The sequence below is a fragment of the Zonotrichia leucophrys genome, chromosome 1 (genome assembly GCF_028769735.1).
Source record: "Zonotrichia leucophrys gambelii isolate GWCS_2022_RI chromosome 1, RI_Zleu_2.0, whole genome shotgun sequence".
Lineage (NCBI taxonomy): Eukaryota > Metazoa > Chordata > Aves > Passeriformes > Passerellidae > Zonotrichia > Zonotrichia leucophrys.
In genome coordinates, this window is record NC_088169.1 from 107373053 (window position 1) to 107387391 (window position 14339).

General features: G+C 39.3%; 1 protein-coding gene across 5 annotated transcripts in view; it reads left to right on the top strand.

The window, feature by feature from the left end:
* Window positions 1-14339, top strand: part of ROBO2 (roundabout guidance receptor 2) — a 1045391-nt gene that overhangs the window by 1006195 nt on the left and 24857 nt on the right. For all 5 annotated transcript variants that reach the window (XM_064726845.1, XM_064726828.1, XM_064726854.1 and 2 more), the window contains 2 exons: window positions 940-1200; window positions 4468-4682. In XM_064726845.1, coding sequence (XP_064582915.1) covers window positions 940-1200; window positions 4468-4682 — 476 coding nt within the window. The remainder of the gene's footprint in view (window positions 1-939; window positions 1201-4467; window positions 4683-14339) is intronic.

The following is a 14339-nucleotide window of genomic DNA, read 5'->3' on the forward strand; positions in this document are numbered from 1 at the left end:
ACAAACTCCTACCAGGACACCCTTTATGTCTGAAGAAAGAAGAATTTTTTATTATTCAAGAATACTCCTAGTGGATAATCTTTCCATTTGCTTTGGGCAGGTGTGTTGAAAGTGTTCAGAAATGTAGCACTGTCTAGGTAAGTCCCAGTACAGATTGGTTAGGAGGTGGGGGTGCTGGCAGAGCTGTCAACATGTGTGCTAATGTACTTTATCAGCTGGTTCTGTGACACAGCATATGCTTGGGGTCAGTGCTGCTGTGACATGGATGTATTGCATGTCATAGGAGATACTGTGTGCAGGGTGGGAAGACCAGAATTTATGAGCAAAGTGTAGCTTTTTGTTTAGGTTCCAAACCAGAAACAAATGGTAAATTTATAGACAGATAAAGGGGAGGATGGAAGTAAGTGGATAATGCTCTTGGGCTCGTGGTGTTACTCTTGGCCATGGTGCTGTGCGGGGCCAGGAGTTGCACTTGGTGATCTTTGTGGGTCAATTTCAATTCAGCTGTTTCTGGGATTCTGTGAAATAAGTGCATAAGTGCTACTACATAAAGCTTGCTCTGCCTTTTAAGAATGCTGCTATTTTCCTGTCCAGGTCAATATTCATTCTGCTACATTAACGATCCTGGAAGCGAGTTAGTTCATTTTTGTTGTTGATTGTGGTGTAACATTATCTAATCACCATTAATGAATGTGATAATGGGTCAGTAATTTTTCTGTTGCATATCTTGTTCAAGTTGCTTAGGTGTTATGGGAAAAATTAAACTGACTCAGTGAGGACAATCTAGGCAATTAAGACCCTATTTTTATTAAATTTTAGGACTCACACTGTGAGCAAGGTTTCCAACTGAATCAGTAATCCTGTATACCCTCTATATTCTCTACTGTGCAGCAGAGATGAGTTTTGATATACACTAAGTTTATTTGGTTTTTATTGTAGATATGACAGTGATGGTTGGTGTCCACCTTTGCCAGTTCAGACCTACCTGCATCAGGGCATGGAAGATGAGCTTGAGGAAGATGATGATCGTGTCCCCACACCTCCTGTCCGGGGAGTAGCTTCATCTCCTGCCATCTCCTTTGGGCAGCAGTCGACTGCAACTCTCACGCCTTCCCCACGAGAGGAGATGCAGCCAATGCTTCAAGCTCACCTTGATGAGTTAACAAGGGCTTACCAGTTTGATATAGCAAAGCAGACATGGTAAATGTTTGAACGGGTCACCTGTGATCAGGGAAATGAAATAATAATATTAATAATAACAACAACAATACTACATTCCTTTTTGACGTAAATAATGACCTTGTTCAACAGCGTTTCAATTGTGTTTCCAAAGAAGTAAAATGGAAGAAGAAATAGAAAAACTCTACCCACAGCTGGAAGGCTGTAAACATCCATATGTGCTTTTTAAATCATAACACTTGGTAATATGCTAAATTTTGTCTGAAAATATGTAAAAACAGTATTCCTCCAAAATTTTGCATGTGTTTGGCTAAGTAGTTAATACACACCTCCTGACAGCTTTTGTACAGTTGTGAGTGCTCTCTTTTCAGGTTAGCAGAAGACAGGAATTTTTTAGGATTTTCAAAAATAATAATATTCTAAATTCCTGATTAAAAGTAATGATAGTTTATTGAAATAGCAATGTGGCAACTTTTACACTGTGTCACATGAGAATGAATTATTTGCATCTCTGTACTTTAAACTACCATGAGAATTTCTGATCCGTAGGAAAAACCCAGAAACAGCAGAAAGCAAGTCGTTAGTATTTATAGGATGGATCTAGTGTTTCAGAGTGCTTTATGCCTCTTTAAAGGAAGAATAAGCAAATACCACAGTAACATTTCCCCTGCAAAGCAAACAGAAGCAATCTCTTCAGGGACTGAGAAAGAACTTGTCAAGTGCACCAGGCTGGGGACGTGGTGAAGGTCAGTTGGTTCCTGGATGTTCCCTGAGCAGCAGTTGTCCTTTTACAACTCCTCTACCCAGACAAAGCCCGCGACTCTCGGCGGAGCGGAGCAGAGCTAGTTACCGAATGGCACGCTGCCAGCAGAGGAGCAGCCTTTCTTTCTTCCCTGCTAAATAAAGCCACAAAGTTATTCAGCTTGAGCTCCCATAAATACATCAGGCAGGTAGGCAGGCGGTGCCAAACCAAAGCCAGCTGTTTTCCCTGGGCACCGTGGAAGCCTCAGGGCTTGTCTGCAATCTGCACTCGATCAACAGGGTACCCCGGTCCCGCTGCAGCGCCGCGCTGCCAAGCTCCGACCCCAGCCTGCCTGTGGGACTGACCCAAATCCCAGGCAGCAGCCAGACCTGGCCTGTTGAAGGCACTGCCTTCTGAGCCAGCACACAGATGCACACCCTGCCAGCACAGGCAGTGGCTGCTGCATTGTGCAGCTGGTACCTTTCCTACGCCCTCCAAACCCCCAGACCAGCGCAGACGCGGATAACGGAGCAGGACGCTGGACCAAAGCCTCATGTACCTGGCAGGGAAGGTCTTGCTCCCTTTTTGGGGGAATGAAAATGGATCAGGAAGTTTCATACTGTGCTTAGGATTATACAGATTTTAATGTTGCTCTTGTGTAAAGTCACAGTATTTGAGCCTGAAACTCTGAAAAAAATAACCAAAACAAAACAAGAACATAACCTTTTTTTCATACCTTTTGAGTATTGGGCTAAATGCTGAGGGTGATTTTTACATACAAGTGATTTTTATTACATGGAATTTTTAATATATTTTTGTTCTTTGGCTGGATATGTATCATGCTAGTCAAAGTTAGTAGAAAGTCTTCCATTGTTTTGACTGGGAAGGAATATTTTTTCAGTGTTCTTTTCACAAAGTTCACCTGTCCATTGTAGAGACAGGGGAAAACTAAACAGCAAAATGAGACCTGTCAGGGTACTATGGGAGTAGCAACTGAGAAATACAGACATCAGCCAACTAGGAATTTAAGAAAGAGCCCATTAGAGATTACTGGAAAAGTACATAATCATTATGGCCTTGATCCAGCAAATCACTTAAGTATATGCTTAACTGTGAGTACATGAGAAATTGACTTCAATTGTTCTATCACAGGCTGAACATTAAACATATACTTAAGCATTTTGCTTGATTAGGAGCTAATCACATTGTTTATTGAGGGTTAGTTAGATGGTAGTGCCCTTTAGTGCCCCAGTGTTTTGAACACAGTGTAGAACACTAAAAACCTGGTGTCCAGGCAGAAAAGTGTTCAATAACTGTTAATCAGAAGGAGGTTGTATGTCAGAAAGGAAGCACTTGTTCTGGAAATTAGATTCAGAATAAGCAATAAGTTAAAACCTACACTGAGGTGGAGAAAGTTTCCAGTGGTACATAGCATTTACCATGATATTCTCATATCTGATAGATTTACATGATGAAAATTTTAAATAAAATACTTATTGAATAAAGGGAATTCATTCATGCAGACAATAATTCAGCACAAGGTTTCCACTGAAAATGTATTATAACTGGGAGCCAAACAGGTGACAATTGTGATTTCTTCAGTTTTCCTGATGTCCAAGCAAGAGACCAGCAGAATCCTGGATCCCATCCAGAGTGCTGCCGATTCAAATCAGGTCATGGCACCTCATGTAGAGCCACCCAAGGATTCCCACGTGCCTAAGTTAGCGATTTCAAGTGTGGTACATGCTCTTGTGCCAAGGCCAGTCATGCCTGGGTCCCCTGGCGCAGCTTGCTGTGTACCTGTTGTGCTGTGGGGAATGCTAAAACTGATGGTTTTCTTTTCTCTCAGAGACCAGGCACATCAAACTCTGAATCCCATCCTTGCCTGTGGCCATTTAGCTATCCTGTGGGTGGTTTTTTGTCTTCTTTTTTCTTTTTCTTTTTGCTTTATGTAATTGCTGCATGGAGTAATTTCACACATGCATGCCCTAATACTGCTGCAATTAAATCAATTAAACTTCTTGGAATAAAGCAAAATGAAAAGGCCTCGCTGATGATGCATTCATTGGACTTGAAAATTTCTTCTGTCCTACTGGCCATTTCCCCCTCTTTAGGGTGACTTTTGCTTCGGGCTCTGCATCTGTTTAAGCGGAAGGAGTGAGATTTAACTTTGGTTCAATGTGTGATTTGCAAGGGGGAATATTGGGTGAGACACTTATGTGCTAGGCTGGGATTCAGAATTGTGTTTTCCATGGGTTTCTTTCCTGATATATGCAGCCTCTGTGTCTATCACTCTTTGTCTGTGAGATGACACTCCTCACCTTCCCCATCCTAGAGGATTTTATCTTGATTCTTTTTATTTTAGACTGGAAAGTGTGCAAGCACTCTGGTATTAGAAGCTGCAGTGAATAATTGAACTGAATTTTCTTGAGTTTGGCCTGACCAAGCACGTTTTGTAAATGTAGTTCATGTTGAAAGTGTGTTTTATTGACCATGGGCTGCAAAGTCTCGTCCATTCTGATAACTTCTCCTGTTTGTTTGTGTAGGCACATCCAAAGCAATACACAACCTCCTCAGGCTCCAGTTCCTCCCCTAGGATACGTATCTGGAAACCTCATTTCAGATTTGGAAACAGATGTTCCAGATGACGACGACGATGAGGATGACATTGAAGAAGAAACTGTAGAACTCAGCAGGCCACTAAGAGGTCTAGAGCATACTCCAGGCTCCAGTATGGACAATCTAGACAGCTCTGTAACAGGTAACCAAACACACTGACACCAACTTGTTACTACCAGTTAAATACATCACCATTTGGGCACTTTCTAAGTGAAAATTTATTCCACTCGATTTCTGAAGCATTTAAAATGTTAATGCTAAACGCTAAAGTTAAAGAAGGATTTGGAAATACTTTGCTTTGCTAAAAAATGATAAGGAAATTCATGAATTTTAAAAAGCTTTAAGACTTGAAAGAAAATTTAGTTATATCCTGGCTTTCATGAAAGGTTCATTCTAGTATAGAAGCAAGGCAGTTACATAAAAAGGAGGGGGAAGACCTCAGCTTAGCAATATATATTTCATAAATCAGTAGCAGCAAAAAATGTTATCTTAAAACACTTTTAGATATTCTGCTGGGCAAATGCTTTCTAAGATGAACACAAGGAAGTTAAGGACTTCAGAGTAAGTGTAGCCAGATTGGCACAACATTTATTTCTAGAGTAAATACAACATTTTTGTAGGAAAATGTGTATTTTGAACATCCTTTGTATTGGTGAATTTAGCAATTGTTCTCTTTCAGAAAATCTGTCTAATAATTCTGACCCTCCTTCCCTCACTTCTTCCTGTCCTTTGCATGCCTTGGAAAACTACATCATCATCAAAGGGCACCTAGAAAGGGAACCTGCTATAATAAATTAATGCATGGAATCTGAATGAATTAAAGTGCTGTTGGTGAAATTTAGGCAGTGAAAGGCATTGCTTTTTGAAAACATGGATTTTATATCCATGGACATCATGCACTTTTTGGAAGCATCAGTGTAGTTCTCTTTAGGTTGAACCAGGGCCTCTGTATAATGTACTGTGTCCATAGTGTGAAGGTGTGCTGGAGACCCAAATATCCCCAATGTCACAGTGGGTGCTGCTTCAGGCATTGATCTCAATAGACAAACACTCATTGCTGGTTTTACCTTAAGGGAGACTTGTTCAGAACGACTTCCTACCATAGCACCTCAGGTTTCTTCTTTGTCTGGACCTCTGAAATTCCAAGGCTTTTGCACTCATGCTAAAGATTGCTGTTCTGAAAACACTGCAGGAATATGGCACTGATGGAGCATCAATACTATAATTTTCCTCCTTTCCTTTCTTTAATGAAATAGTGTGTAGCTTAATCCCACCTTCCATGTTTTCCTTCACCCTAGAGCCAGACTGCTTGCCAGTCTAATTAAGATTTAAGAATTGTATCCCTGCTGCTGCAATTTGAAATCCAGATGCAACTGAAGGACATAGAGTTAAAGTTTAAATCTCTGAATTGAGAAGGTTAACTTCTTAGTGCATGCATATGTTAACTCACTTTGCTTGAATTTCTAGAGTAATCTCCTTCAGGCTATAATTCTGCATATTTTTGCATATCTCACTAATGGCTCAGAAGCATTTCTGTTAGGAATTCACTAAGAGTTTTAGACTGGTAGAACAGGAATAAATAAATTTTAAAAAAACAGGTTGGTAAACATTTTTATTTTGGTAGATATTAATATGGCAATGCTTATGTATCTGTAAATCAGAAAATGAATGTTTCCACATTTGCATCTTCACCTTATAGTTTGGATCACCCTCCCTAGAGCAAATAAGGGATAGTTGTATTCCTGCTCCAATTTGAAACTTCAGTGCTTATTAAAATTTATACCTTTATGAATAACCTTCAAAATCTTGTTTAATTTTTGGAGTGTTAAATGTCTAATTACTTGATTGTTAAAGGCTTCTTGATATTTTGGAAGAAATTGGTCAGAACTTCATAATGTAGAGTATACTTATGGTGATCTAAATATGCTTCCACTCACCACCACTAACTTCATGTGGCCTCATCCAGCTGAAATTTAAGTTTTTCCTTTTGCTGTTTCTTTTACTTGTTTAATTACTAGCTGGATCATTCCTTGCCTCTGTTTCACTGCATGGCAAGGTGTGTGCTGGCACTGCAGGAAGGGAATGTGCAGCTGGAGGGGAAGGAAAATTACAGACTGCCCCTATAGCACTTAGCCAACATTTAGACTGACTTAATTTAGGAATGATAGCCTTACAGGAGTACACCCAGAGTGTTAGCATAAAGGGTCTGTTAGATGGCAAAATCTCCAAGTAACAAAACTACTTCTGTTTTCCTCAGTTACTATATGGGTAAAACCTTGATTTTAGAAGAGTTTGTAATGGGCTTGTTTTTTGCTTTTTTGGCATTTTTTTCTAATGGTGGAAAGGAATTGCCTATTATACTTGGGCAAATTTTGGTTTTCAAAAGATAATTTTAATTTTTCTTTATCTGTTTCTGTTAACTCTTCTAGGCTGTGTTTAATGGTGTTAAGGAGTGTATAGCAAATTGCTTCAGTTGTTCCCAAGCTGTTTCTCATTCTTCAGTTTGATTGCTTTTAAAATACTGTAGAACAACTAAATTGTTCTTTCATGTGCTGAGAATATATAAGCTACTTCTTTTCATAGAGCCTTTGGTGGCTTCAGCCAGCATTTTTCTAAGAATTTATAGATCACGTTTTCACTTCTCTAAACGTATTTGAAAATGGAGGCAGATGAGAACAGCTGACCCAGATGAAGCAATATTTCTGTTCATTCTGAAGTGCCCTGGGAGTTCAGTGTTTGTGAGAAATCTAAATTGACATCCCCTGGTCCTGACTTGCTCCAAACAGAGTTGCTGTGGCGGGAGCAGGGTGAGGTTCCTCACCCTGTGGTGTTAGCAATGCCTCAAAGGTGCCCACTCTTGGGCTGAAATGGGGCTTTGTTCTTCATGGCTGAGCTGAGAACAAGGATTTCCCGCAGTGCCAAGTGTGGGATTCTCTGAGGGCAAGCGCTGGCTCACTGTTTGTGAGCCAAAGCACAAACTGCTGAATCCCTCTGACACCACGGCGCTGCTCCTTTAAACTGTTTAAAAGTCAAGTTGTCTTCCAGGCCCTTGAGTTTTAGTCACAGCTAACTGAAGATGCAGACAAGGATTTAATCTGCACTATTAAGCTTTTCTCTTTGCAGGTGGCAGAGACATAATGTTGACATGTATAATAAAGTGAAAAGAAAGGAGGAGTGCACAGGAACTGTATCTTAACATTCTCCAGATATCACAAAGAGAATTCAAGGAGGGAGGTTTAAATTTGCATGTTTGTGGGATGTAATATGAAACTAAAGCCAAGGTTTTGCTTCATTCCCAGTATGGTTTGTTAGGATACTGAGTCACTGAATCTGCTTAAAAAAGACAGAGAGAAAGAACCAAAAAACATTGGTAAAACTTTTCCTCACTTAACTTTTAATTCATAATTATTTAGGGTTATTTTTTGCTTTCAGAAACACAATGAGATATGTTTTTTCTTTCTCTTATGTTTAATGTTTGCCTTTATAATGAATTGCTGTGCAGAGTTATGGCATGAATGGCCACAAAGAGTCTGTTGCATTATTCTACTTTAATACACTTAATTAATTGCATATGATGATTTTAGAAGAAATTAATTTGCTTCTCACTGAAGTCACTAAGAGCAAGCCTAGGTTTTTTCAGGTCAAAGTGTTATGCTTTGGGGGTTTTCTTTGCTCTGTCCTTATCTTCTCCTCCTGCAGCACCAGTGCAGCTGGTTGTGAGAGCTGTGTATCTTTAGTCCTGGTGCGTTTTAACTGAGGGAAGAGTTTGACTCATTAACTAGCATGGAAATTAGAGCAAGACCTCTTCTATCTAACTGATACAAACTGATATAAACAGAGAGTTATTCTTGCAAACAGTGCCTCAACAAATGGGTTACATTTTTTTTTAATAGAATTATGTAGATCTAAATCACGAAAATCTCTTCAGATTGTGTGGCTCAGCAAGGAAGAATATCCCTTATTTGACATGTTTTAGTCTTGATTAAAAGACTCACTGATCACTGTCTGTGTGGAAAAAGTTGATCATTCACTGTGTCTGAGCACAAATGGAATAATTCTTGAAAACTGCACAATATCATTTTCATGAGCCATATTTTACCATGGCTCAGCTCAATATTTGTATTGATTTGCTTAGGGATACCTATTGCAAAAGATTCTGGTTTATAAGCAGTTAGACAGATTGCATTTAATAGGAAGAATGTGCTTCATGGATTAAATATGTGCTCAGAAAATAGGAAACTGCTACTTTTTGTATCTCATAAAAATGGTAATGCAACAATTAGCAGGGTCATATTATAAAGCACAGACTTTACTCTAGCTTAATGGATCTAGGGATATGCATTCATCAGCAACGATAGATTTAGCATAAAATGACATGTAAATGAATTGATGACTGATCATAAATTAATTTTAGTGCTGAAGAAGTAATAGAGACACAGCAAGTTGCCACTTTATCATAGTATTTTACTGCTCAGCAACATTTGAGCAACTACTTAATGTTCTGTGCACATTTCTTTTCTAACAGCTTGAATAAATTTGAGATTTTTTGTGCCTTTCAGCAATATGGAAACAAAAAAAAAAATCTAAAAGGATGGAATGCAAACAGAAATAAATTTGGCTAAGTGACATAAATTCATTTTTCATTAGATGTTTATGAAGGTCATTAATTATCATTGGACCTGTGAAGTGCTGAATATCTACGTGTGGTTTTTCCTCCTTTTTTTAGTGTTTTCTGCCCAAAAATAAAATATTTAAACTTAAAGGTTTATTCCAGGTGCATACATTTAAATATATAGGCATTTATGATGGAGGAAAGTAAAATCAAAGTCTAGCTTTTGGATGTGTGATCATATTTAGATTCTGCGTTCAAACACTTCTATTATTCTTCCTTGTTTTGATGGTGCAATGACTATTGTCCCTTCTATTCCATCAATTCCACCAAAATCCGTGGCCACTCTTGCTGTGTAATTATGACAGTGTTCAGAATATCCAAGAGAAGATAATATCTCCTGTACAAAGGCTGAAAGAATTCTGTAACTGATTTCAGCTGAAGTAGCATCAGTCCCCAAGAATGTCACCCACACTTCAGAAACCTAAGCAGTCTATCCCTATTCCATTAAAAAGCTGCAGAGGAGCAGGGGCTTAGCATTAATATGTGCTGGATGGTCTTGTAAAGAAAAACATCTCTACAACACATAGAGGCTGGTAGATGCAGAAAAGTGTCTAATGGAATTCTCAGGAGTGCCAGGTTTGTTGTGAGCAGCTTTTATTTCACAGGTGCATTAGACTTTTTTTATTATTATTTTTAAGTAAAGCAACAGTACAATTTACAAAAAAAAAAAAAGAATTTTTATTGCTAGCAAAATGCCACTAAAAGCAGTAGCAGGCAGTCTACTGGAAGCTGGCACCTCTGTTCTCCTCACCTTTCCCTGAGAGCAAAGAAGCTTTCTGTTTGCATTAGCACCAAGAGATATTTTATGGAGCTAGAAAACAGAGTTCAACTTTCCACAGAGCTGATTTTGTTCTGCATAAAGCATTTACTGCTGCTGTCAGCAAGAGTAAAATTTACAGTTGCCAGAAAGCGTAAAAACTCAAATGTACTCTTGGAAAACACATAGTGAGCTGCATGTAAAGGAGACACTAAAAGCCTGTTTCATCCCATTTCAAAATGCACAGTTGATCTGAAAGGAACGTCAGCATCTCTTATTCTGCCTTTATTCAGAGTAAAACAAATGTGCATCTGATTTGGAAAGCAGGAGGCCAGTGGATGCCTTTAAACAAGCAGTTACCACGTGTGCTGTGTTAACACAGCTGTATGGTGGCCTGAGGTGCCCAGGCTGGGCTCCAGCACTCCCATGCCTTCTGGGCAATGTCTACACCTCTGCAGGTCAGAGCAAAATGGGATTTACTGGGAAAAAGAAATTCTTTATGCAGGGAAACTGAATAGCTCAGGAATCAGTAGAAATAATGTAGAGGTTTTGCCTTGAGCTCCCTGGTCACACACAGCTGGGGTGCTGAACGTGTCTCAGGGTGTTTTGCTGACTTCATCAGTTAGAAGTTTCTATATAAAAAGTTGCTTCCAGCAACCAGAAGTAGCATAGAATGGTTTGGACTAGGAGGGACTTTTAGAGGTCATCTTGTTTTAGTCCCCCTACCATGAACAGGGACACTTCCTACTAGACCAGGTTGCTCAGAGCCCCATCCAGCCTGGCCTTGATCACTTCCAGGACTGGGACATCCACAGCTTCTTTGGGCAATCTGTTCCAGTACTTTATCACCCTCATGGTAAAGAATTTCTTCCTTATATGTAATCTAAACCTTCTCTCAGTTTGAAAATATTGCTTCTTGTCCTGTCACTGCAGGCCTTATCAGAGAGCCCCTTTCTGCCTTTGTAACGACCCCACTTTATATATTGAAATGCTGCAGGAAGATCTTCCCAAAGCCCTGTCTTCTCCAGGCTGCAGAGAACAATCCCAGTTGTCCCAGCCTGTCCTCACAGAAGAAGGGTTCCAACACTCTAATCATTGTTGTGGCTCCTCTCTGGGCACACAGGCCCCTGTCTGCCTTGTGCCAGGGACCCCAGAAATGGATGCACAACTCCAGGTGGGATCATGACATCTCAGTAAAACTCATGTCCCTGAAGGAACAGAACTACACTGCCATCATGACAGGTCCCTCCTAGAACAGCTGCTGGAAGAGAGGAGAAGGGGGAGTGACCCAGAGCCACACCACACTATTCCCAGCCTTACTAACACTTGCTGTCCAAAGAAATATGGAGAAGTTTGGGAACAGAGCTTTTTATAGGGTTAGCCTAGAAAACTGGCAGTCTGATAATAAAAATGTAGGTAATTTTTGAAAAACTGGTATGTATATGAGTGTGCAGAACAATAGCTCTATTCACACACTGTGGCCTTTTGCAGATTTTCAGTATATTTCATACCTAGAACGAGATTTTTTTTTGACTAATTAACAAAACAAATGAAAACCAGCTACTACACATACCTTGAAATTGTCACACCCAAATTTCCATGTGCATTGTATGTTGTGTAACAGCTGAAGTTAGCAAATGGACAAAGCTATGTGAGCAAATAGAAATTAAAAGTTCTTTTAAAACATCCATAGTCTCACAGACCATGGCACTGAAAACAAAAAGCGTTCTGTATATGGTTTTATATGTCTCTATATAGACAATAGAATATATAACACAAAACTCTTGGGCCCTGAAATTAATGGCACACATGTTAAAATTTTATCATCTAAGTCTCATCCTTTGATATGTGTAGCTCTGGTTACATTTTTATGTTTCAGCTTGTGCTCATATATTTTGTGGAATGTGTCTATAAGTGATTGTCTGAAAATGTCCTTAGTTATAGCATTTCATTTTCTTACATCTTCATTAGGTGTTTTATCTGTAGTATCTCTTTTCATACATCATCAATAACTGTTGCTAAGTGTCTTTGCTCCTCATTCTCTATGATGTCCTATTGCTCTTTGACTGTTAGTTCAGAAAATGTCTTCTCAGAGGAAATTCAGTTGTAGCCTTCCCTTGCTGTTATCTGGGCTCCCTCACATCTGTCTGCATCAGGTCGAGTCTGCTTGGAAAATAACAATTTTATGTGTGCTTTTGGCAAGCAGAATCAACCTCTGTCACTCTCTGTTGCACTTAACACACTTCCTGCCTGTCAGACCTCCACAGCCCTCTTTGGTTTCTTTTCTTGTATCTGAGGAGTGCACGGGTTTTTGTTATTATAGCCTGCCACTTCTCTGACATTAAAAGGTTTGGTCACCGCAGCATCACAAAATCATCCACTGTTCTTGGGCTTTGTGGTGCAACATGCTACTGAATTCCAGGATTCATTAATTGCACTCATGACCTATTTTTGCAGGACATTTTTAATATTTGACACCGCCATTAGTTAATTAGCCTATCAATTAACTAATAAGCAGGTCGTTATTGATTTACTACTTAACAATTTTAAACACAGCAATGCTTTCTTGGACATGGATTGGAAAAAGGCTGCTGTACTGCTGCACATTTTATGTGCATTTACAGAAATTCAGCTCTGCTAACTGAGTAAAGTCAGGGCTGTGATGGATCCCTCAACACGTGTCTTCATACGTTTGAAAACCAGTTCTCTTCAGATTTTGAAAAAAAAAAATTAACCAAGAAATAGCTTTTGAAATTGATGGGTAGTTGATTGGTGCCTCAGAAAAAATTTAAAAAAATATAAGCGAAAGGCAAATAAGATTTATCTTTCCTTCTCTATTTTGCTCTTTATAGTTTACTTATGTCAAGATTTCTACATTTCTTTCATGTGGTTTTTCTGGTATCTGGTTTTCTGGCTGCATTTTTATGATGTTATCACTTTCCTCTCCTGCAGTGGTGGTAGTCCATAGTTAGAAGGTACCATGGGGCCAACACTGGTCTAGCAACTGACTCACTGTTAAATCTGAGCATATATTTGGTTTCCTCTTGAATCTTAATTATTTCTAACCTTTTGAAAAGAGCTTTAATCCAGTAGAATGAACTACTTTAGATCAGCTATTTTCAGCCCATTACAACTGCTCATTTATTTTAAGGTTTTGATTGATAAAATTCCATGTGGCCAGTCTTGTTCAGAATAGCCCTTGAAGCCCAGGTCTGACTTTAGCCATATCTACTGAGACTTACATATATGCAGTCCAAAAATTAAGATTTGGTTCGGCAAATATCAAACTAGATATTTGCCAATCCCGATTTGTAACAAGATCCTGATTTGTAACAAGTCAGGTAAAACAGAAATTACAAAAGCAGCCACATTCAACTCAATCGCAGGGAAAAAATATTAATTTTGGAAAGGATTTGCTGTGTAGCCTTCGCATTTGTAGAGAAGATTTATTTATTTTTTTTACAGGAGCGAAGCTACGTGGAGCAAGCTATGAATGAGATCCCACCTAGCTTTGATAGTGCTTTGTTGTACCAAACTCTGGCAGATAAACGTTGGGGTTTGTGTTGTGAAAGGATATAATAAGTGTGTCTTTAAGCTTTAGATTAATTTTAATTTAGATTAATTTTTAATTAAAATTGCTCTTCTCTACCAAGCTCTGTCAAGTGAATTTTGGGTATCCTGTTGAGAAAGAACATATTAAGTGGGTCTTTAAGCTTTAGATGAACAAAGACTATGAGATGTGCACCACTCACTGGCGCCCTACATTTGTTTTTAGGTTCAATGGTAAATGGATGGGGTTCTGCGTCTGATGAGGACCGTAACTTTTCTAGCCATAGATCTAGTGTAGGTAGCTCCTCAGATGACTCCATCTTTACCAGCGGCACTTTTGCACAAGCACTGGTTGCAGCAGCAGATAAAGCTGGGTTTAGGCTGCATGGAACCAGCCTGACAAGAACAGGTTTGTAGACTCCAAGGTGATGCTTTCTGCATGGAGGGTGACTCTGCCTATCCTTCTCTCAGTGAAGTTGTGTCTCACACTTGTCTAACATGCATGGGATAGGGTGGATGGAGATACTTCTTTGGGTATATTTTAAGTCAAACCTTCCATTGTGTTTCACTTTTAGTGGTTTGAAGTAGTGAATAGCACAAGCTTTTAATCTGCACCTTTGGTCTGCTGCAGCTCTCCTCAGTGCTGACTCTGCTCTGGATTTACTGACATATGCTCATTTAATATTTCGGTGAAGAAATTACTAATTCTGCCCTGCAGCCTTTGATGATTTCACTTTCTGAAAAATATCCTCACAATCACTCACATTTCCAGTGATGAACATCACGTTCAAACTATTACCTCCATCCCTGCTCTTCTGTTG